General features: G+C 60.3%; 2 protein-coding genes across 2 annotated transcripts; one reads left to right on the top strand and one right to left on the bottom strand.

Moving 5' to 3' along the window:
• The first annotated feature begins 556 nt into the window (after positions 1–556).
• Positions 557–9668, top strand: LOC311443466 (uncharacterized protein). Its single transcript, XM_084533671.1, has 14 exons — positions 557–732; positions 854–983; positions 3381–3505; positions 4078–4168; positions 4307–4386; positions 4656–4700; positions 5291–5325; positions 6026–6180; positions 6416–6503; positions 6857–6940; positions 7270–7368; positions 7675–8450; positions 8735–8811; positions 9063–9668. Exons 1-14 carry the CDS (start codon positions 683–685, stop codon positions 9124–9126), a joined length of 1899 nt encoding a protein of 632 aa, XP_084389797.1. The 5' UTR covers positions 557–682; the 3' UTR covers positions 9127–9668.
• Positions 9622–27559, bottom strand: CARMIL2 (capping protein regulator and myosin 1 linker 2). Its single transcript, XM_084533640.1, has 40 exons — positions 27380–27559; positions 26437–26528; positions 26143–26193; positions 25978–26037; positions 24972–25093; positions 24635–24732; positions 24029–24099; positions 23775–23848; positions 23216–23291; positions 23051–23139; positions 22608–22702; positions 22361–22447; positions 22160–22269; positions 22000–22077; positions 21816–21892; positions 21631–21735; positions 21405–21474; positions 21217–21298; positions 20286–20382; positions 20134–20191; positions 19786–19958; positions 19257–19325; positions 18704–18797; positions 18511–18606; positions 18230–18358; positions 17660–17773; positions 17268–17443; positions 16902–16989; positions 16398–16517; positions 15857–15923; positions 14672–14877; positions 13061–13164; positions 12334–12727; positions 12042–12161; positions 11804–11840; positions 11621–11689; positions 11199–11468; positions 11004–11108; positions 10761–10853; positions 9622–10679 (listed from the first exon to the last, which is right to left on the bottom strand). The coding sequence occupies exons 1-40, from the start codon at positions 27417–27419 to the stop codon at positions 10507–10509; spliced, it is 4329 nt and encodes a 1442-aa protein (XP_084389766.1). The 5' UTR covers positions 27420–27559; the 3' UTR covers positions 9622–10506.

The following is a 27559-nucleotide window of genomic DNA, read 5'->3' as shown; positions in this document are numbered from 1 at the left end:
CTCTACTCTAACTCTACTCTAACTCTACTCTAACTCTACTCTAACTCTACTCTAACTCTACTCTAACTCTACTCTAACTCTACTCTAACTCTACTCTAACTCTACTCTAACTCTACTCTAACTCTACTCTACTCTGAGACTCCTTGCAGCAGGCGAATGCCCATGGAGGACTGGCACTCGGGCAGCTGAGGAACCCCTGGAAGCACAGGAAAACACGGCATTTCAGGTGGGTTATCAGGAAGAGGTTCTTCACCACGAGGCCGTTTGTGCACTGGAACAGGCTCCCCAGGGACGCAGTCACGGCACCGAGCCTGTTGGAGTTTTAAGAAGTGTTTGGACTGTGCTGTTATTTACATGGTCTTAACTTTTGGGTAGACCTGCAGGCCAGGAGCTGGGTAGACCTGCAGGCCAGGAGCTGGACTCCATGATCTTTACGGTTCTTTTCCAACTCGTGAGACTCCAAGAATCAACGAATTCACTGAAAAACGACCAAACGGCAACCAGCAACGGCCCAACAACCAGGAACACACCCGGTACTGGGACGTGGGACCGGCTCCGGGGCACGGCTCGGCCCCCCTCAGCCCCGGAGCCTTCTCCCCGCCCGCCCCGAGCCGCTCCGCCCCGGATACTGCGGGGCCCGGCTCCGTTTCTCTTCCTGGGCCGCGGCGGTGTGGGGCGGGCAATGGCGGCGGCCGCTTGCCCTGGCAGGGCTGAGGCGACGCCGGGGGCGAGGTGAGGCGAGGCGGGGAGCGGGGCTGGGGGCTCGGGGCTCGGGGCCGGGCCCGGCGGCTCCGTGAGGAGCGGAGCTCGGCTCCTTCCCCGATCCCGACCGCCTCGCGTCGTCCCCTCGCAGGTTCGTGTACGAGAGCAAGAGCCTGTCTGCCCCCAAGGTGTACGTCCTGCAGCCCTGGATCGCCAGCCTGCTGCTCAACTACGAGAAGCGAGACGCCGGCGGGGACCTGCTGGCCGGGCAGGTGCTGCGGGTATGTGCCGAGGGGAAAGCAGCCTGCCCCGGGGTGCTGGATTGGGAGCTGGAGGAGCTCCTCTGCCCCTCGGTGCTGTCTGGGTTGGGTTCTGCCCCCCTGCATGTGCCCGCTCACAGAGTCCGCAGCCTCCCCTCCTCCTGCTCTGCTTTGCTGGGGGAGCGCAGGCAGCGGGTCTGGAGCCCCCCGCCCTACCTGGTGTGAGAAAATCGCAATTTTCTTCACACAGGATCTTCTTCTTTTATCCATGATTGCAAGGGTGGGTGTCCTGCCAACTGGGAGCGCATTATAGCAAACAGATCGTAACCTTCTATTCACAAGCTACCCGATGCTCCCCTATACCCTATATGTACAATTTTTCTTTTTTTTCAACCCTTTAATTTCCCCCTTTTTCCTTTTTTTCCCCCCATTCTTATGTTTTGAGAACCTCTGATCTTTGTTTTACTGTTCCCACACTGCTCATCCTGTTTTTCCCAAGCTTCCACCTTATTTTGGCACAGTGAGGCCTTCTACTGCCCACTTACCTACTTAGCATCTCCCCTTATTATGACTACACAACTACCTTGGAATACAGAAAATTAGTTTTCTGCTGCAAAAACACAGCTTAGTTTCTCACATTGGGGCCTGGAGGGACCCCGAGCCGTTCCTCTCCTCCTCCCTCAAGTCCTCCTGCCCCGTGATTCAGGCTGTGGGGCTCCTGGTGGCAGGACCTGCCCCTGTGCAGCCCTTGCAGAGCTTTTGTGCTGAGGTTTTGATGGCTCATCTACCTCAGGTGTCAGGAGAAAGCCGTAACGAGGGAACTCGTTACGGTCGGTCTGCTAGGTGACATAAATGAAGAAGGAGGGAAACAACCGAGCTGAGTCGGTGCTCCTGACTCCTTTCAGACCTTGGAGGTGTGATGCCCAGGGAGGAAGGGTGAGAGCTGCGTATGGATGTTTGTTTGCTCTTGCTCCTCCACCTCACAGCGAGCACTGTGGAGAAAGGCAGGCTGAATTATCATTAGCTGTGGACTTAGTAACGTAGTCACATAACTACGAGTTGTGTGAGTAATTTGGTTATGTTAATATGTAGATAGCAGAATTGCTAACTGCTATCCTCTGATGCTTCACAGTCCCCTCTGTGATGTGGCCAGTGGGCTGTGTTTTGGAGAGGTTGGATGAAGATGCTGTGAGACATTGAGCCACACAACTGGACATGAGCTTGGCAAGGGCAGGACATGCAGTTTTTTGTGCTCAGTTGTGATTATGGTCTGGCTGCTGGAGAGTTGTATCCTCACAGGAGAAGGATGGCAAAAGATGGATATTGTCTTTTTTTTTTTTTTTTTAATGAAGGAAGAGATGAGATGGTAGAAAAAATGATAGCTAGAAGGAAGACCCTGTGTTCCTGTTCCTGACCCTATCTGAAGATGGGGAGGTGGTGAAATCGCTGCAGTTATGCCTAACTTCTTCCTTACCTGTTTTGGACTTGTAGTTTCCAAACCTACTCTCCTTATTTTTGTATTTTTTTTAATTTTTATTTATTTATTTATTTATTTTTCTAACCAGTCCTGTGAGCAGCCCTGTCTCTTGCTGGTGCCAGGGATTGTCAGACTCTTATTGCCAGCACAAGGTCCCAGCTGGCCACAACTGATCTTTCGAGCATGGTGTGTGACACTGCTCTCTGTGCTGGTATTCAGAGTTGCTTCCCTTTGTCTCTTGGCTGGCGGATGATGGGTACAAGAGCATCTTAAACGACGTGTGCACATCTTTTGTCAGATGACAGTGGCATTTGTGCACGGTGTGACGTGCGATTTCACGTCCCCTCTGTGAGTGTAGAACGTGAACCAAGCCGTAGGTGTGTAACAGGGACTGCAGTGCTTAGGGCAGGCCAGGACTGACCCACAGCTCCCAGCCTGCTTGTCAGGTATGTGTGGGACGTGGAGAAGCTCCTTGCATCCATCAGGGGTTGCACTGATCGAGTGGGTACGTGGCTTAGAATCAGTTCAGGGTTGATACACCAGGACCTTTGTAATTCTGCTCTTTCCCACTGCTCTGTCTCTCCCTTTGCTTTGCTAGAGTGCATGTTGCAAGCCTGCCCAGCCTCTTTTGCTTGAATTCCTGCTGCTGGGTTGGGCAAAAAAATGCTTGGCCGTGCCTTCTCTCCCCCCTTACTGTCGGCCACTCTCTCACACAATGCAGCATGTCCCTTATCGTGTCTTGGTGCTGAGCCTGCCCGGTCCCACCAGGGGGCATGGGCGCATACAGCACCCCTTGGCCCTGGGGCAGTCTTTATCATCTGGCTTCACAGGGAACGGTGAACTTCTCTTCTAAAAGCCCATGCTCTCATCCAGGCACTCCTTGTTCACTGGCAAGTCAATGGGTGACGCTTTTTTCCCCCCCTCCCCAATGTTTTTGATAGGTTTTGAATGACTCGAGTGTTCCAGACCAAGCTGGAGCACTCCAAGATGCTGAACTACAAGTCTCAGATGGGTCCTACTACATCCGAGTGGTCATTACAGCTGAAGCTCTGCGGGCGGAAGAAAAGTGGGTTCTGTCGTGACTCGGCTGTGGCTGGGACAGCAGCTCTCCACAGCTGCTAGTGGGGCTCCTGCCTGGTCTTTTTTCAGGTTTTGTTAAGCCTAATCAATAATGGGGTGGGAAATCAGTGTGAAAGAGGCAGCTGCTGCTAGATGGGGCCAACTGGAATTCTGGCACTTGGCGCTGCAGTTATGGCTGGCTAGGAAGTGCAGGGATCGATGGCAGAAACGGTGATGCCATATTAACGTGATCAGAAATGACTAAAAAGCCTTTGCAAAAGGAGTTGGAGTGTTAACCATGATATCCTGGGCTGCTCCTTCAGTGCTAGCAGCTTTCCTTGGCTTCCCTGTTTGGACATAACCTCTCTGTTTTTCAGCTGGGGCAGTGATAAAAAAGGCAAGGATAAAAAGCAGCTCTCAGCATTGTGCTGCACTCAGTCCCCGACATTCATGCTGAGAAATATTCCAGCATGCCCCCGTGTGGTTGGCATAGCCGTAAGGGGAGCCCCACGATGTGTCTGGGTGGTCTGACTCCATTCTTCACCCCTCCAAGACAGTCCTTTTCTGTTCTTTTTCTAGCACCCACATTCACCTTAAGCTTTCCAGCCTTCTTTGTAGAATTATCGTCTTGCAGAAGTACACGGTGTGTTTCCGGGAGGAGGCCAGGCTGGTGAGTGCTCTGAGGAATGGAAGTAATTTGAGGCTGGAGGGTTGTTAGCAGGGCTGGGCTGGGTGCTCACAGAGGGAGGGAGCAGAGCTGTGGCTGCTCGCCTGTGCCTCACGGGACTCATGTTGTTTACCTCAACAGGAGGACTGCGAGTTTTATCTCACTGCCCATCAGTTCATCGTGCTGCCCATGGAGAGGCAGAGGATGGATTCATCCAACGGGTACGTCCAAGGTGCAGGCTGGGGCTGGAGCTGCGGGTCGGTGGGGCTTGTGCATCTCCCCAGAGCTGGGAAGCTGGTGTCTGCCATTCAGCGCTGAAGCTGGGAGCCCTTGGCACAGCAGCGTGCACCAGGCTAAGGGATCTGCTGCTGCAACCTGGTTGTGATAGAGATTTTTTGTCTCTTTGACAGAGGAATCTCTGTGTTGGGAGCTTTGAAGGAATGCATGCATGGGAGAGCCACATCAGTAACTGTCTTCTCTGTTGTTGCAGGAACCACGAGCCCTCTGTGCTACAGAAGATAAAGGAGCTCTGGCTGTAAGTACAGGGCTGGCAATTGCCAGGGAACATACACAGACACCACAATGAGAGCGTGCAGGCTCTGAATGTGGTTAGAGTGGGCTGGTAAGGGCAGGTACATTGTGGCAGTTCCTCGTTAATCTGTGGGACTTGCTGCCCTGAGATGTGACAGAGCTGAGCAGAGAGTACAAAACAAGTCACTATCACGGGTAAGAGCCTGCTGACACTGATTCCAACCCCAGCCTCTTAAATGGCAGAGCTGGAAGAAAACACCTCTGGAGAACGTGTTCCTACCAGCCTGGGGCAGCATGCCTGGGCGCACATTTGTTCTTCTCTCTCACCTCTCCTAGGAAGCCCCAGTTCTGGAGATCCGGAGGGGTCTCCACTGGTCTGTCCTCAGGAATGAGGCCCCTTCCTGGGTATTAGAGGGATACTGAGAGGAGCCTGGGGCTGGATCTGGCACCAGCAGGGAATCCACTAGTTCCGCGAGCCTTTTCTCTCAGGACAGAGTGCTCAGTCTGTAACGCCCTGCAGCAGAGAGCTGCGAAGGGCTGCTGGCTTGCATGTGCCTTGGTCCTAACCCTTTCTCTTATCCTTGGTCATTGCAGGAGGAGTGCCTCTCTGGGGACTGCTCCCAGCTCAGGTAAGCAGTTGTGGGGGGCACACAGTGCCGTGGCTGCCTGCTGGGGGCTTGTGGCCCTTCTGAGCATGGTCTGTGTTAGGCAGATGTAGCACAAACACAACCAAATGTGGCAGTGAGCTGAATGACCGGGCACTGCGCCTGCCTCAGCCTGGCTCTGCTGGCAGACTTGAGCCTGCTCTCACCCCAGAGGTCAGGGAGGGCCTGCCCTTGGCTGCCCAGATAGCAAGAAGCAGCATTGTGCATGTTTCTTACAGGAGTCAGGATCAGTCCCACACACCCAGGGCACTAGCACAGTTTGTGCCAGAGCTCTGCTTCAGGGGCTGCAGCGTGAAGGGCTCCTCGAGTTCCCCTCTGCCCCTTCTGTTCAGGAAGGTGCCTGCATGTGTGAGCTGACTCTAGCTCCAAACACACCTTTGTATTTCCCATGGTCCTGGTGGGGTTGTCTGACCAGAAGCAGTGGTGTTGTCTTTGTCCTATCTGCTTCTGAAATGGCTGCCTGATGTAATCCTTGTAGTAGGTTGGGAAGGTATCTGAGGACCTTTGTGGTATGGGGAGAAAAAATGCAGGACATGCAGTTTTGTGTTCCCATGGGTTTCATCGCACCTGGCAGTCACGCAACAGAAAGTAAAATCATTTGCAAATGAGGCTTGCCTGAACCGAGGTGTCCCTTCCACTAACACATGTGTTGTTCTTGCTTCAGACCCATCCATCTCACAGCTGATTGATGTGATAGGACAGAACCAGCTTGAGACTTTGAAGGAAAGTGCTGAGGAATGCTTGGATTTACAGGTGTCCAAAGAGACAGAGAAGGACGAGCTTCCCGTGACCCAGTGGGAGGCAGAACTCAAGAAAGAGGTCAGTCCAGCTGCTGCAAAGTGCCTGGTGTGGATGGAGCTCTCTCTGTGACTGTCTGGGGCAGGGCTGTGACAGCTCGTGGTGGGGATCCTGCTCTGGAGGGGTGGGAGAAGGAAGGGGAAGAGCAGTGGGCAGATCCAGAGAGCGAGATGGTGTTCAGCTGCCAGCTGTGGGTGAGCTCATGTAGCTTGAGTGAGACTGAACAGCAAAAAACAAGTAACGTTTCTCATTTCAGCCACCTGAGGACACCTTCACGGTCCCAGCCAAAGTCCTGGTAATCCCTCCTGAGGAGGAGGCGGTTGATGGCGATGCTTCCAAGGCAGGTGAGTGCTGTGGCTTCGTTCGGAGGGTAGGCAGGTCAGCAGTTCAAAACCCAGTCAGGTGAAATAAGGGACTTGTTCATGGTTATGGGTTGAGCACAACAGTTGGACACCTAGAAGGTGGAATTTTGAAAGCTGCAGGCCCCAGGATTGCAGAACACCCTGAGAAGTTTGTAGTTCTCTAGGTCCTGAGCCTGCTTGGCACCTTCCTTTTCTCACTATCCCATTCCTCACGCTGCTGAGGTGCTGGAAGTGCTGCCAGGTGCCTAAGATCTCTCTGGGAAGGGGAGGAGAGTTCCTTTGCTCTGGCTGTGCAGCGTGCTGGTGTGTGAGCAGCAGTGTTCCTTTCATTGCAGATGATGTACGTGGAGCATCTCCTGAGAAGGACAACTATGACAGGACAGTGCCAGACGACCAGACTGGCATCTCCCAGCCCAGCTGTGAGTAGTGGGACACGCAGATCCCATCCAACCTCTTCATATTTTCCTCTGAAGTCTGCTCAGCCCCTTCTGCCCTTGCATTTGAGCAGAGGAGGTACCAGCAGGGCCAGGTCTCTGGAAGACCAGGACTCCCAGCACTGAGTGAGCAGGGAGCAGTCCCATTCCTGCATCCTGTCCTGCCTGCTCTTTGGGCACTATCTCCACTGCCTGGATGAGGCCTTGGTCTGCACAAGCTCAGAATTATTTTCAGTTGTTGCAGGGTTGGGAGTAGACAACAGCTTTCTTGGTTCTGCACCGAGAAATCACTCACCAAAATCACTTTTCTGCAGCTGCAGAGTCAACGGTGGTGTCAGGGAGCTTAGATCCATCACTGGACAATCCTTGGAACATGCTTCCCACGATGTCTTTGACTCTGACCTCTTCAGAAGGTGAGTCTCCGTGCTGTGTGGAGCCCGCACGCTTTGCTGGGAGCAGACAGTCCCTCTCCTGTCGCTGCATGAATGCACAGCTCCTCCTTGGCTCTGCCTTTCTTTCCCCTGGCCAGAAAGTAGTGCTGTGCCTATCTGGCGTCCCCAGTGGTCCCATTTCCCTCTACCTGCCTCGTTGCAGCTCTGATGCTCGCCTCCCCTGTCTCACGTACTGGGACAGCTCCTGCTCCCGCGTGTTACCACCAGCAGCATGCCCCTTGCCAACATGACAGTTTTTTGTTTGTTTTTTTTTTTCTCATTTACCAGAGCAGTCCTTTCAGAACAGCTCTCCACGCAGGCCACAGGACCAGCAGGATGTGGCTGCTGACAGCAACACCCCTGACCTGCTGGAATCGTGTGGCCGCGACTCTCCCCAGGGCCTGCTGCAGGCTGCCCCTGCCCAGGCTTCATCTCCCTCGCTGCTCTCCTCGTACGGCAGCATCAGTCCTGTGAACGCTGGCACGACCTGGGCAACATCAGCTGCAGAGGCAGCCTCCAGCTCCCCCTGTGCTGCTCGAGGCCCGCTGGTTTTGGAGGACTCCCAAGCCAAGCTGCCAGCTCTCTCTCCAACATTTCCCGTCCTGCCCAGCAACCCCCCGGTGTCCCACACCAAAGGGGTGCCTCACCAGGAGCAGGCAGACTCCAGCGGCACAGCTTTCTCTCCAGACATGCTGAAACATCACCTGGCTCACGCCAGGACCCAGGGAGGAGAAACCCCAAAGGAGAGCAGGAAGGCTAAGGGTGCCAAGAGGAAGCAGGTGGTGGGAGGTGGCCCGGAGCTGCCTGAGGGGTGGAGGTCCCTCGGTGGACTGCAGCAGAAGCAGCCTCGATGCGGTGCCTTTGGGGGCATGGGGAGAGAGGTGCGCAGGAAGCTGGAGTCCACGAGCACAGAGGGAAAGAAGAAGATCAGAAGGGAGGAGCACAGGCCACAATGCAGAGAGGAGTCCCCAGAGGAGGAAGAGGAGGAGGAGGAGGAGGAAGAGGAGGCAGCCTCAGTGAGCGGCCCCAGCTCCACGCTGGAGCAGCACAGAGTTCTGCAGCCGGTAAAGATGAAGCAGCGGGTGCCTGGCTCTGTGGGAGACGGGCAGCCGAAAGCAGGCTCAGCACAGCCCTCCTGGCTCCTGGCAGGGCAGAGCAGAGCTGCGGGGTGTGGGGAGGACCCCTGGCACCTGGGGCACTGGGTGAAGGGAGCTGGGTGGGACCCAGCCCTCGCTGGAGCCTCTTCCAGGTGAAATAAGAGTGGAAGGTTCAGGAGCTGAGGGAGGAAGGGAGGGACAGGAGTGTTTCTGTAGGCGCACCAAGCTCACTGTCCTCTTTGCTTCTGCAGTACGTGAGGGACAGGCCGCTCCAGTACAAATACAAGGCCCCAAGCCCTGAGCTCTGCCAGCAGATACGATCTGTCAGGTCAGTGCAGCGACGGACCCTGCCCTCTCACAGCCCTGAGCCCTGTGGCCACTGCTGTCACCCTTAAAAGCCCGCTAGCCCCGTGGCACCTGGGCACTCCACCTTGCAGCCCAGGGGGTCCCTCTGGCCTTTCCAGCTTCCCTGCACCAGGTCCTGAGCTTGTCCCCCCCCCCCTGCAAGCCCGTCTGGGCACCGTTGCGTGTTCCCAGCTGGGTTCCCTTCTCATCCTGGCTCCCGTTTTGGTTTTGCAGGATCTCCAAGGCGATGCTGAAGTGGGCGTGCTGGATTCTCACAGACAGGGACGTGGATGCCTGAGCCGAGACCACCTGGAGCCCAAGTGCGCTCTGAGCGGCCTCTTGTCTCATTTCTTGATCAGTTCAGCAAACTGCGTGGGAAGAGCAGGTGGGGGGAGGGTGAGGGGACCAAGACCCCTGTCCCTAAGGGGGGGACTGGCCTGGATTCAGAGACCCTGGCTCCAGCACTGCCAGGGAGATGACCTGCTGGAGTCCAGCACCCCCAGCCCAAGGAGGGGGAAGGCATCTGTTCAGGGATGCCAGAGCGCATGAGCTGGGCTCACTCCCACCTCAGTACCACGCTGTTCCTGTGATGTTCCTATCACAGCTTGGAGCAAACAGCCTGGCCTGGCACACAGGAACACGAGGGGACCCATTCTCCCTCTACCATGGGCAGATACAGCTACAAAGCCCTGGCACCTGCTCCCTGTCCTGAAGCCAGTTCAGCAGTTTGGACATGTTATCGATAGTTTTTGATAGGGCTCTGCACAGTTTGTTTAAAAAATAGCCTGCAAGGTTATGCTGTAGAAATTAAAAATAAAAGTCATATATTTTTTAAATACACAGCTCTTGTATTAAAAAAAAAAATAGGGAAGGGGAAAAAAAAAAAAAAGCATTTTGCTGCTTTGTCGTAAACATCGGTGCAGGTAATGCATTTGGTCCGGAGGTGGAGTGGAGGTGATCTGCTCGTGGTTGCCACAGGAGAAAGCCACTTGGTTTTGGGGTAACGCTGGTGACAGCTGGAGATCTGCAGGGACGGAGAGGCAGATGTGGCTGGGTCACTCGAAGAGTAGCGGCTACGGAGCTGCGGCTTGAAGTGCGATGGCTTGTGGTCACGCTGCGAGAAGTGGAGGGCGCCTCGTCCCCGCGAGCTGAGGAGCAGGAGGTGAGCTGGGGGCTGGTAGGCGTGGTGACAGGGCCCTGGAAACGCCTGCTAAAACCATCTCAGCCGCTCCACCCCGCCGGGCTGCGAGCACCTCTGCCACCTGCTCTGCCTCCCGGATTCCTCCCTAAAATTGCCAGCGTTCCTGCCACCACCTGCAGCCCACCGGGCTGTGCCAGCAGAGGCAATCCGGGGAGACGAGCCGCTTGCCACATCCCTGCATCCCTCCATCGTGGGGGGGTCCCGAGGCTGTGGCCACAGGTCCGCGCCCCCTGGGCACTGCTGCTCTGTGCCAGTGCCCCCAAACGGGGCCATCGCTGCACCAAAAACTGGCTGCTGCCTTCTGGAGTAGACGGCGACGCTGCCAGGCCCTCGGCCACGCCAACGCGGTGCAGGAGCGGGGCACGGAGCAGCACCGGGGGGGCACTTTGTGTCCCCGTGCCCCTGTTGCTAATCACCCCGTCACCGTGCGCTTGCTTGCAGGGTTTTATTGGGGACAGTGCAGCGGCATGCAGGGGCTCACTGTCCCAGGGCTGGCTCCCCCCGGCCTGGCACGGGGCTTCTTTGGTCTACGGCTGAGTCTTGTGCGTTCACAACAGTCTGTGTCAGGCCTCCCGGCTGCTCCCCGTGCCCCGTCGCTCCTGGTTGTGGTTCCTCCAGCCCGCCACGGGGCCGGTCCTGCGGTGTGGTGCCTGGAAGAGCCGCGAACACTGGGGTGAGTGGGTGCAGGCCTCGCTTAGCACGAGGGGCACTGCGCCTCACTCCAGCCTCACCTCCTGCCTCCGAGGCTGGGCTGTGCTCGCCGACCACCTCCGGCCTCCGTTTCAGCACAGGCGACCGCCGCAGACGGAGGGGAATCGTCACGGCTGGGGGAAACACACGCAGACAGCACATCACCACCATGCCACCGGGGTGGGGGACAGCTCTGGGCCTGAGGCTGGGGGTATGGCAGCAAAGCAGGGCCCATGTGGGGCACGTTTGGGTGCTGAGCGTGTCGGCAGCCGGCCCCCACTTACTTCCCAGCTCGGCCAGGCACTGCGGCTCCCTGAGCTGCTCCTCGTGGACTGACACAGCCCGGCGGCTGCTGGGCGCAGCCAGCCGCAGCGTCGCCAGGCGATTGTCTGCAAAAGCAGCGGGAGACGGCATCAGAAAGTCGGGCCGCCCCCGGGGCACACCACACGGCCAAGAGTCACCGCTGGTGGTTCGGGTACCTTCGGTGCCAGAGCGGGGCGATGCGGGCAGGGGGGTGCCGGCGGCCGGCTCCCCGCCGTGGCTGACGCGGCGCGGCGGCGCGCTCCTCCCCGGCCGCGGCAGGCTGCTGCTCCAGGCCTCGCGGCACGCCGGCTGCCCGCTCTGCTCGGGGCCCGCGGAGCAGCGCCGGGGCTGCTGCTCCCAGCTCGGCCCCGGCAGCTCCGCGTTCAGCTGCCGCCCCAGCGCCTTCCAGGCCGGGCTGGGCTCCGCCGCGCTGCGCAGGGCCACGTCTGCGGGGAAGAGCGGGGCTACGTCCCCCAGACCCCACGGAGGGGGACCAAGGGCTCCCGGGGTTCCTTGACCAGGGTTGGGAAGCCCTCAAGGGGGTTGGGACCCTGCCCAGGTGCCCCTTGCCACCTGGTCTAACCGTGAGCCCACCTACCTGTGGACACGGAGTGCGTGCGGGCCTTCAGGGATGGCGGGGAGTCCGCAGAGCTATCCACGATGTCCCCTGCAAACACAGGCCAGCGGCCGGCTTCAGTACACTGAGGTCACCCTTGTGCCACCAGCCCCCAGGGAGCCCAGCGGGGTGGCACCCATGGGTGGAGGAGATGTGGGCCCTCACCATCTGACCCGGCTTTCTTGATCTCGCTGTCTTTGCTCTGCAAGGGAAAAGAAAGATGGTGAGGGGTTGGGGATGAGAGGCTGGAGGGGCTCAGGAGGGACAGACAGACCACGTAGCAGCCCATATGATGGTCCCCTTGCATCGGGCTAGGTGACAGGGGGGTGGCAGCACAGCTCAGCGTCACCTGTCCCGGGGGGCCACCACCTTGCTGTGTCCCCCGGGAGGCTCCAGCCCCTACCTGCTGCTTCTTGCCCTCGGCGCCCAGGCCCTTGGTGACACCCATGCGGTGCAGCATGACGTGGACGCGCTGCTCGAAGGAGTTGGGCAGCTCCCCGTCGCTCTTCTCCAGGTGCCTCTTCTGTGGTGGGACAGCAAGACCGTGCCGGGGTGAGGGGCACAGCACCCATCCCCATGGGGCTTCTGCCCAAGGGTCCCTGTGGCTCCATCTCATCCCACCACCCCCCCGTTGGTGGGAACAGCACCCAGCCCGCTGACAAGGTCATCCAAGGTGACATTTTGGGGCTGCTTACCTTGTCCTGCCTGACCCCCAGCGCCTCCTCGTCCTCCCCGGGCAGCAAGATGAGGGACTGGGACTTGCCCTCCCGCGAGTACTTGGGTCTGATCCTGCGGGCAGCCTCGGGGGTCTGGCTGTGCTCGGGCTCGGTGCTGAGGGCCCCCTCCTCGGATTTGCTCAGCGCCTTGCCCGGCTCGCCCGCCTTGCTGGGGGCCCGTAAAATGTCACTGAGCATCGAGCGCCTGCTCCTGGGAGCCGCCGCGCTGCCCTCGGGCTCCTTCTCGCACCGCGAGCCCCGGCTGGATTTGGGCTTCTTGAAGGCAAAAAAATTCCCGATTTTCTTCTTGAGGGTGCGGGAGCTGGAGGACACCAGAGGGGCTGATCCGGGGCCGGTCTCCAGCACCATGGGGCTGGGGGGAAGAAACATGGGGAAGATCAGCTCGAGGATGGGTTGTGTTCCCCACCACCCCCCAAATTATGGATCCTGGCTCAAATTATGAACCAGGTCCCACCACCACCTCCTCCCACTGCCACCACCACTCTCTCACACCCACTTTGCCCATGGAAACACCCCAGGGGGACACAAACTCTGCCCCGCTGGGTGCCCAGGGCACCATGTGCCATCCCCCCAGCATCCCTTCAGGCACTCAGCCAGCACAGCAGGCAAAGACAGCCCTGGGCATGGTCTGCAGGAGCACCACGCGTGGCCATGGATGGGTGCTGAAGCCACCCCCCTGGCTTACTGCAGCTCCTCGCTGATGAGCCTCTTGGTGAAGAAGTCCTCCAGGCCCTCATCCACGCGGGTGATGCTCCTGTCCTCGCTGTTCTCATGGACCACGGGCTGCACCTGCGGGCAAGCGTGGTCATCAGCCACGGGTGGGCTCCCTGAGCCCCCACATCAGCCAAAAACCCACTGCACCAACAAGTACAGCCCCCACATCCCGAGCGGCACCCTCCTTGCAGGTGCATTGCCTCTCTGACCCTCCTCGGGGACTCTTGGTGGCCAAGCTTGCCCTCTGGGCACCGCCGAGGCGAGGAGCAGCTGGATGGCACCTCCTCATCTTGCAAGAGGGAGCCTTTGGCAGGGTTTTGAGCCCCAAGAAAATCATCCAAGCCCCCAGAGGGAGATGGAGCTGGTGCCCTGAGAGATCTGCATCCTGCCACCTGCACAGCCAGGCTGGTGCTGCCCCTCGGAGCCTTCCTCACGTGGAACCCACCCTCACCCACCTTGGGGCGACCCGGTGGCCAGGTGAAGGTCACCCACTCAGTGCCAGGCAGCAAATCTGCCCACGGAGAGAGTGCCCGGCCCTGGCACCGCGTCGGTGGCTTCCTATCGACCAGGCACTTCCCTGCTGGTGCCATTCCAACCCGTAACGCCTTTTCACTGCAGCTGGAGTCGTGCCTCTCCTTCCTCCTCCGACACCGGCGGCGGTGCCCGGCCCCCGCGCTGCGCTGCAGCGTGCCAAGGTGACAGCCCCGGGGCTGCGGCCGAGCAGCTCCTGCTGCTCCTCCTCATCCTCGAGCCACCGGTGAGCCGGCCACAGGTCTGCCCAGCCTGAGCACCGCTGTGGCCAGGCGAGCCGGGGCTTTCTGATGCATGCACGGATCCAGACACAGCTTGGTGCTGGGGGAACAAGCTGGCACCATCGGGGTCCAGCCCTGCTGCCACCCACGGGTTTGGGTCCCCCCAAAGCCCCCTCCCTGCTCGCTTTGGGTGACGAAGCTCCTGGCAGAGGGTGACCCGAGCTGCCGACAGCCTTGCACGCACCCAGCCTCCCCCCTTCTGTCCCCACCACCTCCAGCTCTGTGCCCGGAGCACCCAAAAGTTGCTTTTTGCTTCCAAAGCAGCCGGAGGAGAAGGGGAAGAGCTGCAGGCAGCAGCTGCCCAGCACATCCCACCCCTCTGGGGCCAAACCCCAGTGCCCGCAGCACCGAGGGCTGCCTTTCACTGCCTGATGCTCCCCAAAACCATTTCCGAACCGTGGGAGAAAATTCATCACGGATGGATGGAGAGACCTGGAGCCATTGACAGGCACACAGCCCCCTGCACGCACTCTGATTTTTTTTTTTCCCCTCCCCGATTCTCCCCCAGCCCCTGTGCTTTGCATCACAGAGTCATAAACAAGGAGCGGGTGCCTGCCTGCCCCCCCCAAGCCCCCTGCCCGTCCTCCGAGCTCCGGCTGAGGCGCATAGCAGGGAATAATCACATCATAACCCGGCCGCTGCCCCGCACATCCCGTTTCCCTGCCGACGAAGGGAAAAAAAAATAATAATAATAATAAATAAAAAAAAAACATAACCCGTGCCCATCCACCCTCTCCCTCCTGAGGAAAAAAAACCACCGTGGGGCTCACGTTCGGCTTGCTCGGCGGCTGCTTGTGCCTGCGGTTGGGCCTGGGCCTGGCTTTGGTGCAGTGCTCCAGCCTCTCGCCCGCGGTCGGCAGGTCCATGAGGGCTTCGGCGGGCGGCGTGCCGGGGAGAGCACCGGCGGCGGGCTCAGCATCCTTTGTGGCAGCCGGGCGTGCCTTGCCGCTGGCCGCCAGCTCCAGCTCCGAGGGACCTGGCGAAGGGCGAGAAGCCCACCGATGGCCGGGGGGATGCGGGGATGCTCCGCCAGAGCTTGCGCTGCGCGTCAGCCCCCGGGGTAGCGGCGTTTGCAGCGCAGCCGGGGACGGATCCTGCTGCCACGCCGACACGGCGCAGCGCGCTGCTCCCCAGGGATGCAGGGGGAGGGATGCTCGGGGACCCTCGCAGCTCAGCCCCGAGATGCCCACCAGACCAGAGTGAGCGGCTCGCCAAAATGCGCTCCCCTTCCCCCCCCCGCTCGCCGCCACCTCCAGATGGGATTTTTGGGGATGGGGTTGGGTTGCGAGGCAAGGGGTGATTTGGGACTGCCCCCCTCTTCCTTCCCTCTGTGTGTTGTTCCAGCCCGGTGGGCAGCTCCCTGTGCTGTCTGGTTAGGGGTAATTTGGGGGAAGAGGTAATTTGGGGGGAGAGGTGGGGATGCTGCAGGGTTTGGGGTGTCAGGGGTCCAGATGGATGCAAGGCACCGGGGTGCAGTGTGAGCACTGCTTCAGCCAAAGCAGACAGGCATCACAGCCACCCCCCTCCCCTAAATCAAAAGCCCCCCAAAGGCTGCTTGTTTTCCCCAGCAGCCCCCCCGCCACGATCCTGACACACTCCAGCTGACCCCGGGCAGCCCACGTGGGCAGGGTTTTGTGGGATAAAACCAACCACAAAAAACGTCTGCACCCTGCAGCACCCATGGGTGATCCCCCCCCCCCCCCCCCATACAGCCCCCAGATGTGACGTCTGGGACACTGAAACCTCCAGAACTGTCCCCAAACCTCCCAGCATCCCCAATGGGGAGCTGAGGGAATTTTCCCAGCTGGACCTCACAAGGATCCTGCAGGAGCATCGCACCCCAAATTCACGGTGTGAGCCCCCCTGTCCCTACGACACCGGGGTGGGGACATGGGGACACCCCGGTGTGGATGCCCGCCGAGCAAGCAGGGAAAGCAGGAGAAAGGTGGCCTTACTTCTCACGGTCGTTGTGGGCCGAATGCTCCTGAAGTGCTTGTTCTTCCTCCGCAGAGCCATCTTGTACTGCAAGGAGAGAAGGGTGCAGAGAGCTGTGGTGCCCGGCCACCGGTGGCACGGGGACAGCCGGGGGACGTGGGGTCCTCCCGGCTGGAGATCTGAAGGTCTCCTCATCGTCAGGGATCATCGCTCACGGATCAGCACCGCCATGGATCACCGTGGTGGATCACCCAGCATCACCCCGCTGGGTGCAACCACCGCCCCTCCATCCATCCACCCCCTGCCCAGCTCCCCCCTGGCACCCCAAGAAGCATCTGCACGGCCTGGGTGCTCTGCTGGCTGTCACCCCGTGCCACATCCAGAAGGCTGGAGGGGACACGTGTGGCCGGGGGCATGGCCAGGACGTGCCGCAGGCTGTCCGAGCCCACAGAGGCAGCAGGGTTAAGCCTGGCATCATCCCCTAATGCGGATAAAAGCCCGTGGGCATCATCACGCAGCGGCGGGGTCAGCACTGAGCCCAAGGGGGGGACCAAGCCCTACCTCCTCCACCACGAAGCCTTTCTCAGCAAGGTCCGAGAGGTTCCTGCTCCGCGCCAGCGCGGCGGCATCGTCCTCAGCGGGCTCCAGGAGATCCAGCCCGTGCGTGGGGAGGCTCTCCGCCTAAAACCATTAGGAAGCGCTTAAATTATCCCTCCGGCTGAAGCGCGACGTGCCGCTCTGCTCCCTGCCTGCGGCTGGGATTTGCGAGGGGATTTAGGGCTGATTAGCCGGCTGCTGGCCCCGGTGGCACCGGGTGCTCCTGGCCCAGGTGCCCGGCTCCACCCCAGCACCCCACCACACTTCCCTGCGGGACGTGGAGGAGCCACGCGACCTTAATTCTGCCGTGGCCACCTTGGGAGAAGATGTCCCAGGAGGAACATCAAGCAGGGTGGGAATGGTCCTGCTCTGTGGACAGCAAACCCACGCTCACCACGCTGAGTGGTGTCTGCTGAGACCCCCGCCTTGCCACGTCCCCTCCGTGGGGTTTGGCACCCCGGCACTCACCAGCTTGCACTGGGCAGCAGACAGGTCTCCCAGCACGGCATCCACGATGCAGTCGGCCACGGCGGCCGTGACAGACAGCTTGATCTCACTGGGAGCAGAGAGAGGCACGTTGGGGATGCCACAAGTCCCCGATGTCAGTTCCAGAGGAGACATGTGGCGAGGCAGGACAGAGCAAGGTGCCTGCAGCCCCCCTGCCTCCATGCTCCCCTTTCCCAGCAGTGGGATGTGCCTGCAGGAACGGCACCCCGCGGGACTTCCCAGCCCCAAACCGGACACGAGTGGGAAGCCTTGCGTTGTTGGGGTTCCCCAAAACCACCACCGAGCCCCACGCTGCTGGAGGAGAAAGGAGCAAGGCACGTCACCCACTTCAGCTTGCTGAAGACGTCGGTGACCATCTGGTCCAGGACGGCGCTGAGGTTGAGGTGCTCCTGGAGGTGGATGCGCTCCGACATGGCGTTGACCAGCTGGTCCCTCACCCCGCTCCTCTGCATCACGGGTGGGCACAGGCTGTGCGCCGTGTCCATCGCTGCCTGCATGATCGCCTGCGGCAGACCCGGGAATTTTTGGGGGAAAAGGGGAGTTTTCAGCACCTCACCAGGAGCTGGGTGTTCTCCTGTTTGTTCCAAGAGATGCTGTGGAGGGTAAGGATGGGGGAAGTCCCCACATCTGGGGCTTCACTGCAGGTTGGGGTAGGGCAGACAAGCATCCCATGCTGCTGGCAGCCCCCTGCTCTCCAGCAGCTCCCCATGGGTTCCCACCTGGATTTCCCGGCCGCAGGTCTGCGAGGCTTCCTCCGTGAGACACTCCAGCTTGTGCTGCAGCTTTCCGCTCTGGTACGGGGTGTTCCCCGCTTCATACAACAGGGGCAAGATCTGTGACGGGGAGAGAGCACATATGGGTCATCCCGCGGCACCTCACCCTTGCTCTGCTCAGCCACAAGAGGTCTGAATCCATGGGGAGCATCCCCTGCATCAGCAACGTGCTGGGGCCTCCATCAGTGCCGAGCCCAAGAAGTGAGGATGGGTGCCACGGGCCAGGGGTGTTGCTGAAGTGGGGGCCCCCAAAGCTGCTGCAAGAGGGGTGGGCGAGCAGGGAAACCCCCTTGCTGGAGAGGGGTGTTGGAATATTTTGGGACTTGTTACAGAAAAGGGTTCAAATGTTGTAGCTGTCCTTTAACATTTTGCAAGCTCACACGCAGCTGTCACGCTGATGATACCGATGTTCACTGATTACTGGCTAATCACACCGTTAACGAATCAATAAACCACTTTGATCCCAAATCCGAGCCCTTGGGGCCATCTCCCCGCCCCGGCGCACAGCAGACTCACGCTGACGGCCAGGTTGGCATTCCTGATGGCTTCCTCGGCACAGAGGATGTCCGCCTCCACCTCCCGTCCTGGGCAGGAGCTCAGGATGTCGACGTGCTTCTGCAGGCTCAGGCAGATCTCGTTCACCATCTGGAGCCGAGCGGAGGAGCTGCGTCACCCGCGGGGAACCCGAGCGTCGCCGCCAGCTCCCCTGCACGGCAGGGACGGGGCGAGCTGCCCCTCCTGCCAGTGGTGCTCAGGGCTGTCCCCGATGGGGGGGACAAGGGACGGGGCAGCGTCACCTGCTCGGAGGATGAGGCCAGGATACCCTGCTGCAGCCTGAAGGTCTGCGCGGGCAGCGCGCGGCGCATCTGGTTCCTCGCCAGGCAGGACTGGAGCTGCAGCAGGAGGAGAGATGGATGGATGGATGGGTGGGTGGGTGTCAGGGGTCAGATCTGTTTCCCCGGACCCCAACCCCAGCCCATGTCCCCCCACCTTGTGCACGGCCTCCTCCGTCCTCTCCGGGTTGCTGCGGTACGCCTGCGCCACGTCGCTCATCGGCAGGGGCATGGACTTGAGGGTGTAGTTCCTGCCAGGGAAGGGATGGGGTGAGCAGGGGGCACTGCCCCGCGTGGCAGGGACCTCACCACGGCAGCCTGGTGGGGACTGCCCCTTGTAGGTCCCATCCCATGGAGGTCCCGAGCCCACCCAGGTCCGGTTTTGGGGATGGACAAACCATCAGTGGATCAGCAAACCCCGACGGGGGTGCAATGACCCACGCTCTCCATCCACCCACACCAGACCAAGTCCTCTTTGTTCAGACCCCCAGAGCACCTACACGGCCACACAGCAGCCCGGGCAGGTGGATGATTTCCACCCATCCTTCATGGCAAGGAGGGAGAGGAGCATGGGGTCTCCAGGTCCCCACAAGCAGCAGATCAGTTCATGGGATGGTTCATGGTTCATGGGATGGGGCTGGGGAAAGCTGGGGACAGTCTCTTCTGCACGGTGGCAGCGGGTCAGGAGGACCAGGCTGCTCCTTCCTTACCTCTCCAAAGCCTGAGCCACCTCCAGGAGGCCAAGGGCAGTTGTGTTGTTCCTGTCCCAAACCACGGTCCTGCAAAGAGGACAGGAATGAGCCTTGCCTGCCTGCCAAGCAGGGCAGAGCCTTGCCTGTGCTGTGTCCTCAGCAGCCTCCTTCCCTTTTCAGACACAACGTGGTCAAAAAGGGGCATTTTAGGATCTGGATGACAGAGCCCAGTGAGTCAGTGACTGCATGGGTCCAGCTGTAGCCTCCTGGACTGTGCAAACACAAAAAAGGTGGCCAAGAGCTAGGACAGGGCCACCCCACAGGTACAGAGATCCAGCTGCTCCCTTGCCCTTTGCGTGTCACCACGCATGTCACCAGCACAGCTGGCTGTCACGAGAGCGAGATATGGTCACAGCACAGCCAGGACCAGGCTTGTTGTCACAAGGACCATTCTCTGGTGGCATCAGCTTCCCCACCAGGACCGTCATATCACAGCCACCAGGGGAAAACAGCCCCCAGGAGGAGCTCTGCGTGGTCCTGCTGCTACCTGAGCTTCGTGTTGATCTGCAGGGCCTTGGCCAACATCTTGGCACCGGTGTCGCCCATGGCGTTGCCGCTGATGTCCAGCGCCGTGAGGCTGGTGTTGCTGCCCAGGGCACTCAGCAGGACGTTGGTTCCCAGCTTGAGGCGCGACTCGGCCACAGACAGGGACTGGAGGGGCTGGGTGGGAGAAGAGGAGGGGGAGACGTGGCCGTCCCCATCACCCAGTCGCCCTGCGGAGCTGCAGCCACGCGGTAGGGACACGTGGGCAGCCCTGGGGATGGAGGCTGCTCGGTGGCCGAGGTCCAGGCAGAGGTGGGATGGTTGGGGGTGGATGGGGACGGGTGATACTCACGCAATCATCCTCCTGGGTGAGCTGGACGATGCGGTGCAGGACGTCCAGCAGCCCGTCCCTGCGGGAGAGGCGGGCGGTTACACACGCACTCAGGGTGCACGGTGCCAGGGGGGCTCCCGGCCTGGGGACAAGGTGCTGCCAGCACCACGTACTTGGATTTGATGTTGAAGTTCTTCCCCAACGAGACATGCCGGATGGACTTGCTTCTGCCGATGGACAGCACCAGTGTCACCATGTCAGAGTCAAAGCCTGCGAGAGACGAGCATGCCACGATGCTCCCGGCCCTCCGGAGCACCGAGGTGGCACCGTGGTCCCCACAGGGACCCTCACAGAGCCACCACGTGGGACAGCAGAAAGGTGCAGCCCCTGGCCCTCTTCCCATAAATGCATCTGGAGGAAGCTTGGCATTTTGGTTAAAACAGCGAGTTTTGGAGCATCTGTGAGCCAGGGGGGCCAAGAGCAGGATGAGTTTCTGAGTGACCCCAAACACATCAGCTTTCCTAGAGGTGTCTGGCTGTAGAGACACTGTGTGAGCTGCTGTGAGATTTCAGCAAGGTCGCTTTAAGCTTTGTGTCCTTTTAGGTGAAATTAAAGAGGCAACAGGATTGATTTCTGCAGTAATTAGGGTGGCTCTCCCATAGCCCCATGGCTGCAGAGGCAGGACAAGGTCAGCAGCAGACAGCAAGTTCCCGTGGAGAGGTGGGATGAGATGCAGCCCATGTCTCACCTAGCCTCAAAACCTGAGCCAGCAACATCAGACTGCTTCGGATGAAGCAAGCTGGGGAGGTTTGTGGCACGAGAGACGTGAGGTGACAATTTTAGGCAGATCCTGAGGCAGGAGGGGCAGCACCCCCTGATGCTGGGTTAAGCAGCAGGGGGGGATTCACAGAGCAATGCCCCGGGCGATGGGTGGACACACCAGCACATCCTCTGAGTGGCCAGGCAAGGGAAACAGGTCAGGATGAGTGTAAGGGTGCCTGGTGGGACTCCAACCCTGTCCTATACACCCACAGATCCGAGCTGGCCTCTGGGGAGCAGCCCGAGGCAGGAAAACCTCCCCTGGGTGCAGACAGGGCAACCCACCGTTATCAGACAGATCCAGGTCGCTGATGGCGCTGGCGTCGGGGATGAGATCCTGGATGACCTGGGCCCCTGCCGACCTCAGCTGGGAGCAAACAGCAAGATGTCAGCACAAGGGGAGACCCACGAAAGAGATCCTGATGTTGGGACGGTCACACAGACCCATGGCACCCATGGGTGCCCTCCCTCACCTCACAGCTGCTAAGATCCAGGTGCAGGTCGCTGACGTGGCTGTTGTACGCCAGCCCTTGCAGCATGGCCCTGGAAAAGTCCCCAGAGCCACCCATCAGCATGGGCAACGCGGGCTCTGCCCCTCGCAGCCCCATCCAACATCCCTGCAAAGCCCCAGGTGAGAGCACCCGGACTGCATCCACCCCAAATCCGCCCCGTTGGCAGGCTCCCATCCCCATCCCACACCTGACGGCATCTGGAGGCAGCTTGGTACCCGCCACGGAGACGTGCCTGAGCGCACGGGCCTGGCTGAAGAACTGCTTGATGTCAGGAGGGACGGCTTTCACCTTCCTGGAAGAGAAGGGCACAAAATGGCATCACCTCACCATCCCCAGCCGCCCGCCTGCTCCCCTCTGCGATTTGGGGCTCACCGGTGCGAGTACGTGTTTTTGGAGAGGTCCAGGTGGACCAGGCTGGCGCAGCATCCTCGGACCAGCGCCCCAAAGAGCTGTGGGGTGGTGGGGAGGAGAAACACCACTCAGACAGGGCACGTGACCCCAAAATGGACCAGAAAGGGCAGGATGCTGAGCCCCACGGAGGTGGATTTGGACTCACGGTGTCCAGGGAGCAGTCGGTGGCAGCCAGGCTGAGGTGCGTGAGCGAGGCGCAGTGGCCCAGGAGGCTCTGCAGGCTCTGCAGGAGAGAGGGGCTCAGCACCTCGCCCGGGACCACGCCACCCACCCCACAGACCCCATCAGCGCTGCCCCATGCTCACGGTGGTGTCCTCCAACGCCAAGCTGCCGGGGTTCCCCGAGAGGTCCAGGTGCCGGAGCGAGGTGCCAATGGCTTCGTTGGCTGCGAGCGCCTGGCACAGCGTGCTCATCCCTGCACGGGGGGAGGAGGAGATGGGTTTTGGGCAGCAGCACAGCCTCGCAGGGGGTCCCACGGCCCCTCCAGGAGCACAGCCTGGATGTACCTTTAGCAGCAAGCATCGTCCTGGCCAGGTTGAGGCTCTGCAGGCCCTTGGGTCTCTTCTCAAAGTACCGGCTGAAGGCGATTACCCCTGGTGAGAGCAGAAGAAGCCCTCAGCACCTGGGTGCCCACACCATGAACAAGTGGGGCAGCGTGGGCCCCACCATGGGCATGGTGACCCTGGGATGGATGGAGGGCTGGGATATAGGGACAAATATCTCGTGTGGGCTTGATCTCGTGCCATCAGGTACCTCTGTCCTCCAGCTGGTTGCCGGCGAGGTTGATGGTGTGCAGGACGGAGTCGGGGTGTCTGCTGAGCGCCTGGGCCATCCTCTGCGCAAAGTCGCTGCGGGGAGGAGGACACCCCCGGGAGATGCAGCCACCACCCCATGGCCTTACAGGGACGTGCCACCATGCCAGCTCCATGCACAAGTAGAGCCTTTCCCACCTCCCCAAGGACCCCCATGTTCCTAAATTCCCTGCAATAGCACCAGGGATGACCACCCCATCCTCCAGCCTCCAGTTTGGGCGGCAGGAGCTCATCCTGCCAGGTGCTGAAGCGCTGCACCCAAACTTTTGACATTTTAAGAATTCGGCGACGCAGCCCCCAAAGCAGCAGGAGGAAGGGCAGGGGATTCCCTACGCATCAAGCAACACCACAAGGCCCCCATGGGGAAGCGAGGCCCCCCCGTACCATCTCAGCCCACTGCTCTCCAGCGCCAGCTCCTCCAGCGTCACCGACTTGCTGAGCATGTACAGCAGCTGCTCGGCGATCTCCTGGTTCTGCAGGGGACAAAGCCACTCAGATCCTGGCATGGCCATCGGGGACAGAGGGCTCGGCACACACACGTGCACTCACCAGCCTGAAGTCCTTGCAGGAGAGCTTGGTGAACCACAGGTTGAAGGACAAGGCCGCGATGCTCAGCGCCACATCCCTGCGGGGACACAGGGATGAGGGTGTCAGCAGCCATCCCCGCAGCCCCTGCACGTGTCTCCGGGCAGGGCTGGAGTTTGTGGCCCCATCACGAGGTGCTAACCCACGCAATAACAGCAATCTGGGGACGCTGCAAGCCCTCCGAGCCGTGCAAAGCCTCGCAGCTGCGAGCGGAGCCGGCTGCTTTGCATGGGGAAACGCCTGGCTGATGAGGCCTTCAGCTCACGCCCCCATAACAGTAACGGGCTGCCTGCCTCGTTTATGTGTTAAAAATGAACTCTGCCCGGCCTCGTGCCCCACGGGACAGGGCTTCTAGCGGTGGGAGGGCAAGCACAGGCTGCAGATGTGTCCTGCCTGAGGTGCAGGGTGATGAAAGCTCTGAAGACGAGCAGAGGAGCGTGATGTGCCACCCGGTGACCCCTGCCCCTTGGGGACACACGGTGGCAAGGCAAAGGGCTCTGTGCAGCGGGGCCGAGGCACTCACCGGCTCTCCAGGTGGCTGAAGTCCAGCAGGTTGAACTCCCGGCAGTCTTGGCCGTGGTAGATGTTGTCCACGTCCTGGCCAAGGGGACAGACACACGGACAGAGCTCAGCACCAGCTCCTGGGAAGGGCTGCGGTGCCTCAGAGCTTCAAAAAGTCCCCTGGCCATCAAGGCAGCCAAACCCCAGCCCCAACCCTGGGATGTCACCAGCTGGAGCAAAGGGACCCATCCTGCTCCCACGGGGCCAGCAGCTCACCCACTGGACCTCCTCGCGGAAGACAAAGCCGTTGTAATCGCATAAGGCGGCGTAGGTCTCTGAAAACCCACCTGCAAAGAGAAGGTGGCACCGTGAGCCCTGCTTCCCAAGGAGAACACGGAGGAGGACCCCCGGGGAGGGCAGAAAGCAGCAGGATGAAGGCAGGGGCTCTCCCTGGATGGTGGAGCCTCTGCTCCCAGCTGCTTGTGGTGGCTCCCCTGGCACATTCTGCTTTCCTGCTGCCCACAGAGCCCCGGCCTCACAACCCCGGTGTCACCCCGATGCCCAGTTTCCCCCTTACGATGACCCCATCACTTGAGGAATTAATGCATGTAACAGTAAGAGAGGTATGCCAGATGTGCTCACATCATCATCTTTACAGCAACCACCTCCTCGCCCCTGCATCCCGCTCCAACCCTCCTCCCTCTAAAACCTCTGGAGCCTTAAAAGCTCCTGCTCCAAATCGGGCTGCAGAAGAAGCCGCTGGTTCTGCAGCAATATCGTACCAGGTGGATGGGAACATCCCTGGCTGCTCACCCTCGCCCGTCCTGCCCCTTTTTTTGGGGAGCTGTGTCCCCCCAGCCCCGGGGCTGGGTGTGCGCTCACCGCAGGGCCCCTGGTTGCTCTGCAGCATCTCCTCCAGCGAGTCCGTGACCCTCCGGATCCTCTCGTACAGGTTGGGGGGCGAGTTCTTGAGCAGCGTCCTAGGGAAGGACCAGGGACAGCGTGGTGGTGGGCTGCCAGGAGAGCATCCCCACAGGTCGTGTGCCAAGCCCAGAGGATGACCAAAAGCTTTCATCCCACTATGTTCGGGGAACAGGGAGCTCATTTGGCCTCCATCAGCGTGGCTTTCTCCTACCACAAGGACCCAGCAGATGTTTTTTGGACCTTTCTGAGCCCTCTGGTCCCTACAGGACAACCCCAAGGAGCAGAGGACCCTCACCCAGGGGATGAGTCTGGGAAGACCTTCTTCAGTGACATGGTGACGTGGATGACAACTTGCTCCACGTCGTCGAAGGACATGAGCCGGAAGGAGTAAGGGGACGTGTCCGTTTCTATGACAACCTGCAGAGGCCAAAGGATGGGAGATGCCTGAGAACACCGCCAGCGTCCCCAAAACCCACAGACACAGCGGGGACAGCAACCAAACACCCGGCCTCTGCTCGCATCCCCAGCCTATGTGCACAGGTATGGCTGAGAACATGAATTCGTTAGCGATGTGATGTGCCAGAACAAGGCATCGATCCGCCCCCAAAATTCAAGTTTAGCTACTGTTTAGCCATCCCAAAACAGTCAGGGGGAGAATAGGGTTTGATCAGCAGAAACTGCAGGACGTCAGTCCTGACAAACCTCCCTCGCTGCCCTGCTGCGCCAGCCAGCCCCTGACGGAGGTTTCCTCCCCGAGTTTCTCTAATTGGGTTTCCAGGCTTTTTTAGCTCCCAGCTCCTCCCAGATCCCATGGCAACACGCTCCGTGATTTAATTACAGGCTGGCTGAGCCGCAGGAGCGAGATGGCAGCGATCTGCTGGGACTGCAGCCTCCGGGCTTTCCAGATGCCCCCGAGCCCGGCTTCTGCTCTCCAACCCCAGCTCCCGGAGCTCAGACCTGCAGCCTGATCCTAAACAGATCGCATCCCCCCCTCCCCAGCCTGTTCTTTCTGAAAGTGAGCACAACAAAGGATGCTAAAGGGGACCACAGCCCTGCTTTGGGCCCTGGCGACCCGTTCAGGCATCCCGCTCCATCCTGCTCCGCTCCCACTGCCTCGGCCGCCTCGCTGTAAGAGGATTAGTGGGGTTTAAAACACCTCCCAGCTAAATTTGGCATCGCCTGGGTTAAGCCAGCCACAGTTTATCACCTTGTCCCCGCCAAGCAGGAGCGGCCGGGGCTGCACCCACAACTTGTCCCCGAGCACCCGTGGGTGCCCCCGCGGGGAGGTGGGTGCCACTCACCACGCTGGGCTCTCGCACGGCGATGTCCCTCACCTCCAGGAAGCTGAAGCTGCTGTGCACCTGCGGGAGAGAAGGGTTGGGACGCAGAAGGGGACCCAAGGGTGCCCCACCTCTGCCCCAAGCCCTCCTCTTTCCCCCATCCCACCCCAGAGGCCCCGCACTCACCCTGACCGGCAGCATCGCCGGCACCACGTAGGCTCGCCAGGGCGTCAGCACCTGAGGCAGGGGGAGATGGGTGGGATGGGAGCAGGGTGAGGCAGGAGCTGCTGCCCTGCACCCCTCCACAGCCAGTACGAGGGGAGAGAGGAGCAAGGCAAACGCAGAATTCAGATAACGAGGTCTGCAGCCTGCAGCAGGGCCAGGGGCTGTAGCGGGGTCCCCATGTGTACCGTGGGTTTGGGCCCCCAGCCCCAGTTCAGGCTAACCGCAGAGGGACGCAGTGCGGGACGCTGCACGTACCAAGATAAAGTCGTCGTACTTGGATTTCACCTGCAGCTGGACGCTCTTGACCAGGAGGATCTTCTTTGCCCCCAGGGAGGCGGTGATGCCCTCTGGAAAGACCGGTGTTGGCGTCTCTCCTGCACCCCTGTGCCCGTGGGGTGCGTGGCACAACGTGCCCAAGGAGACCCCCCTGCTCCCCATGCCAGGAAGAAGCGCTGAGCATCCAACTCCCCTGACCCACAGCAGCAGCCCCGTGCCCTCCTTCCAGAGGGACCAAACACCCAGCACATCCCCCAGGGGTAAGCGTCAGACTGAAAGCTTTCACCCGGTCCCTTCTCCGCACAGCCATCCCGCTCGGGGGTATTTTTCTTTGTGGGTCTGTCCCCACAGGGGCTCTGCTGCCTCGGTTACGCACCCGAGGGAACCAAGGAGAGTAAAAACGAACCGTGCAGGTCCCCATCATCCCTGGGGACCCACCCTGGTCGAGGTGGGAAGCAGGGCTGCAGTGACCAGCTGCTCCTCACCAATGCAAGCACCGGTGGGGCTGCTGAGGTTGCAGCACCTCCAGACCTCCACAAGCTTCTTTTTTAATTTCCCAATCGAATTTTTAATTTCTCCAAACAAAGCCAGGAGGCAAGAGAACTTCCCCAAAGCTGCGGGTTTCTCGCATCCCTCCCTGATGAGCCTGGGGCAGCCCAAGGCTTTAGCATCACCAGACCCTGCTGGCCAGCAGGAGGAACCAGCCTGGTTTCGGGGATGCTTCTGACCTCAGCAGCATCCTCGAGGAAGCGGGCTTTGCGGGAAGGAGCAGACTCACCCAGAACCCATTGAGCAGCGCCTGCAGGCCCCGAGGAGCCCTGAAACTGCTCCCGCTGGCCCTGGCGCAGCTGCGGGGCCGAGGAGGCCGCAGAGCAGCGGGCACCCACGCGGCAGGAGGAGCGGCGAGGCGGCTGCTGCTTACCTTGCAGCTCAGCGGGGATCCCCCCGGGGGACGTGGCCATGGCGGGGACCTCGGGCGAGCCGGGCGGTGGGATCAGGGCAGCATCCCCCAAGCGCAGCCCCTGCTCGGGGCGAGGGGCACGGTGCCGGGAGGAAGCGCTGAGGTTACCAACCGGCAGCGCTGCCGCCTCGGCGCCTCCTC

Source organism: Aythya ferina, assembly GCF_964211825.1.
Source record: "Aythya ferina genome assembly, chromosome: 12".
NCBI classification, from domain to species: Eukaryota; Metazoa; Chordata; class Aves; order Anseriformes; family Anatidae; genus Aythya; species Aythya ferina.
The sequence above is the reverse complement of the archived record's forward strand: the minus strand, read 5'-3'. Positions and strand labels throughout refer to the sequence as shown.

Excerpts from the sequence above, each read along its gene's own strand:
- LOC311443466 (XM_084533671.1), top strand. The coding sequence starts at position 683 with ATGGCGGCGGCCGCTTGCCCTGGCAGGGCTGAGGCGACGCCGGGGGCG. Across the intron at positions 3,506-4,077 it reads GCTCTGCGGGCGGAAGAAAA|CACCCACATTCACCTTAAGC; the intron begins GTGGGTTCTGTC and ends TTCTTTTTCTAG. Across the intron at positions 6,504-6,856 it reads TGGCGATGCTTCCAAGGCAG|ATGATGTACGTGGAGCATCT; the intron begins GTGAGTGCTGTG and ends CTTTCATTGCAG.
- CARMIL2 (XM_084533640.1), bottom strand. The coding sequence starts at position 27,419 with ATGGCCACGTCCCCCGGGGGGATCCCCGCTGAGCTGCAAG. Across the intron at positions 26,529-27,379 it reads GATCCCCGCTGAGCTGCAAG|AGGGCATCACCGCCTCCCTG; the intron begins GTAAGCAGCAGC and ends CGGTCTTTCCAG. Across the intron at positions 24,733-24,971 it reads TTCCCAGACTCATCCCCTGG|GACGCTGCTCAAGAACTCGC; the intron begins GTGAGGGTCCTC and ends GTCCTTCCCTAG.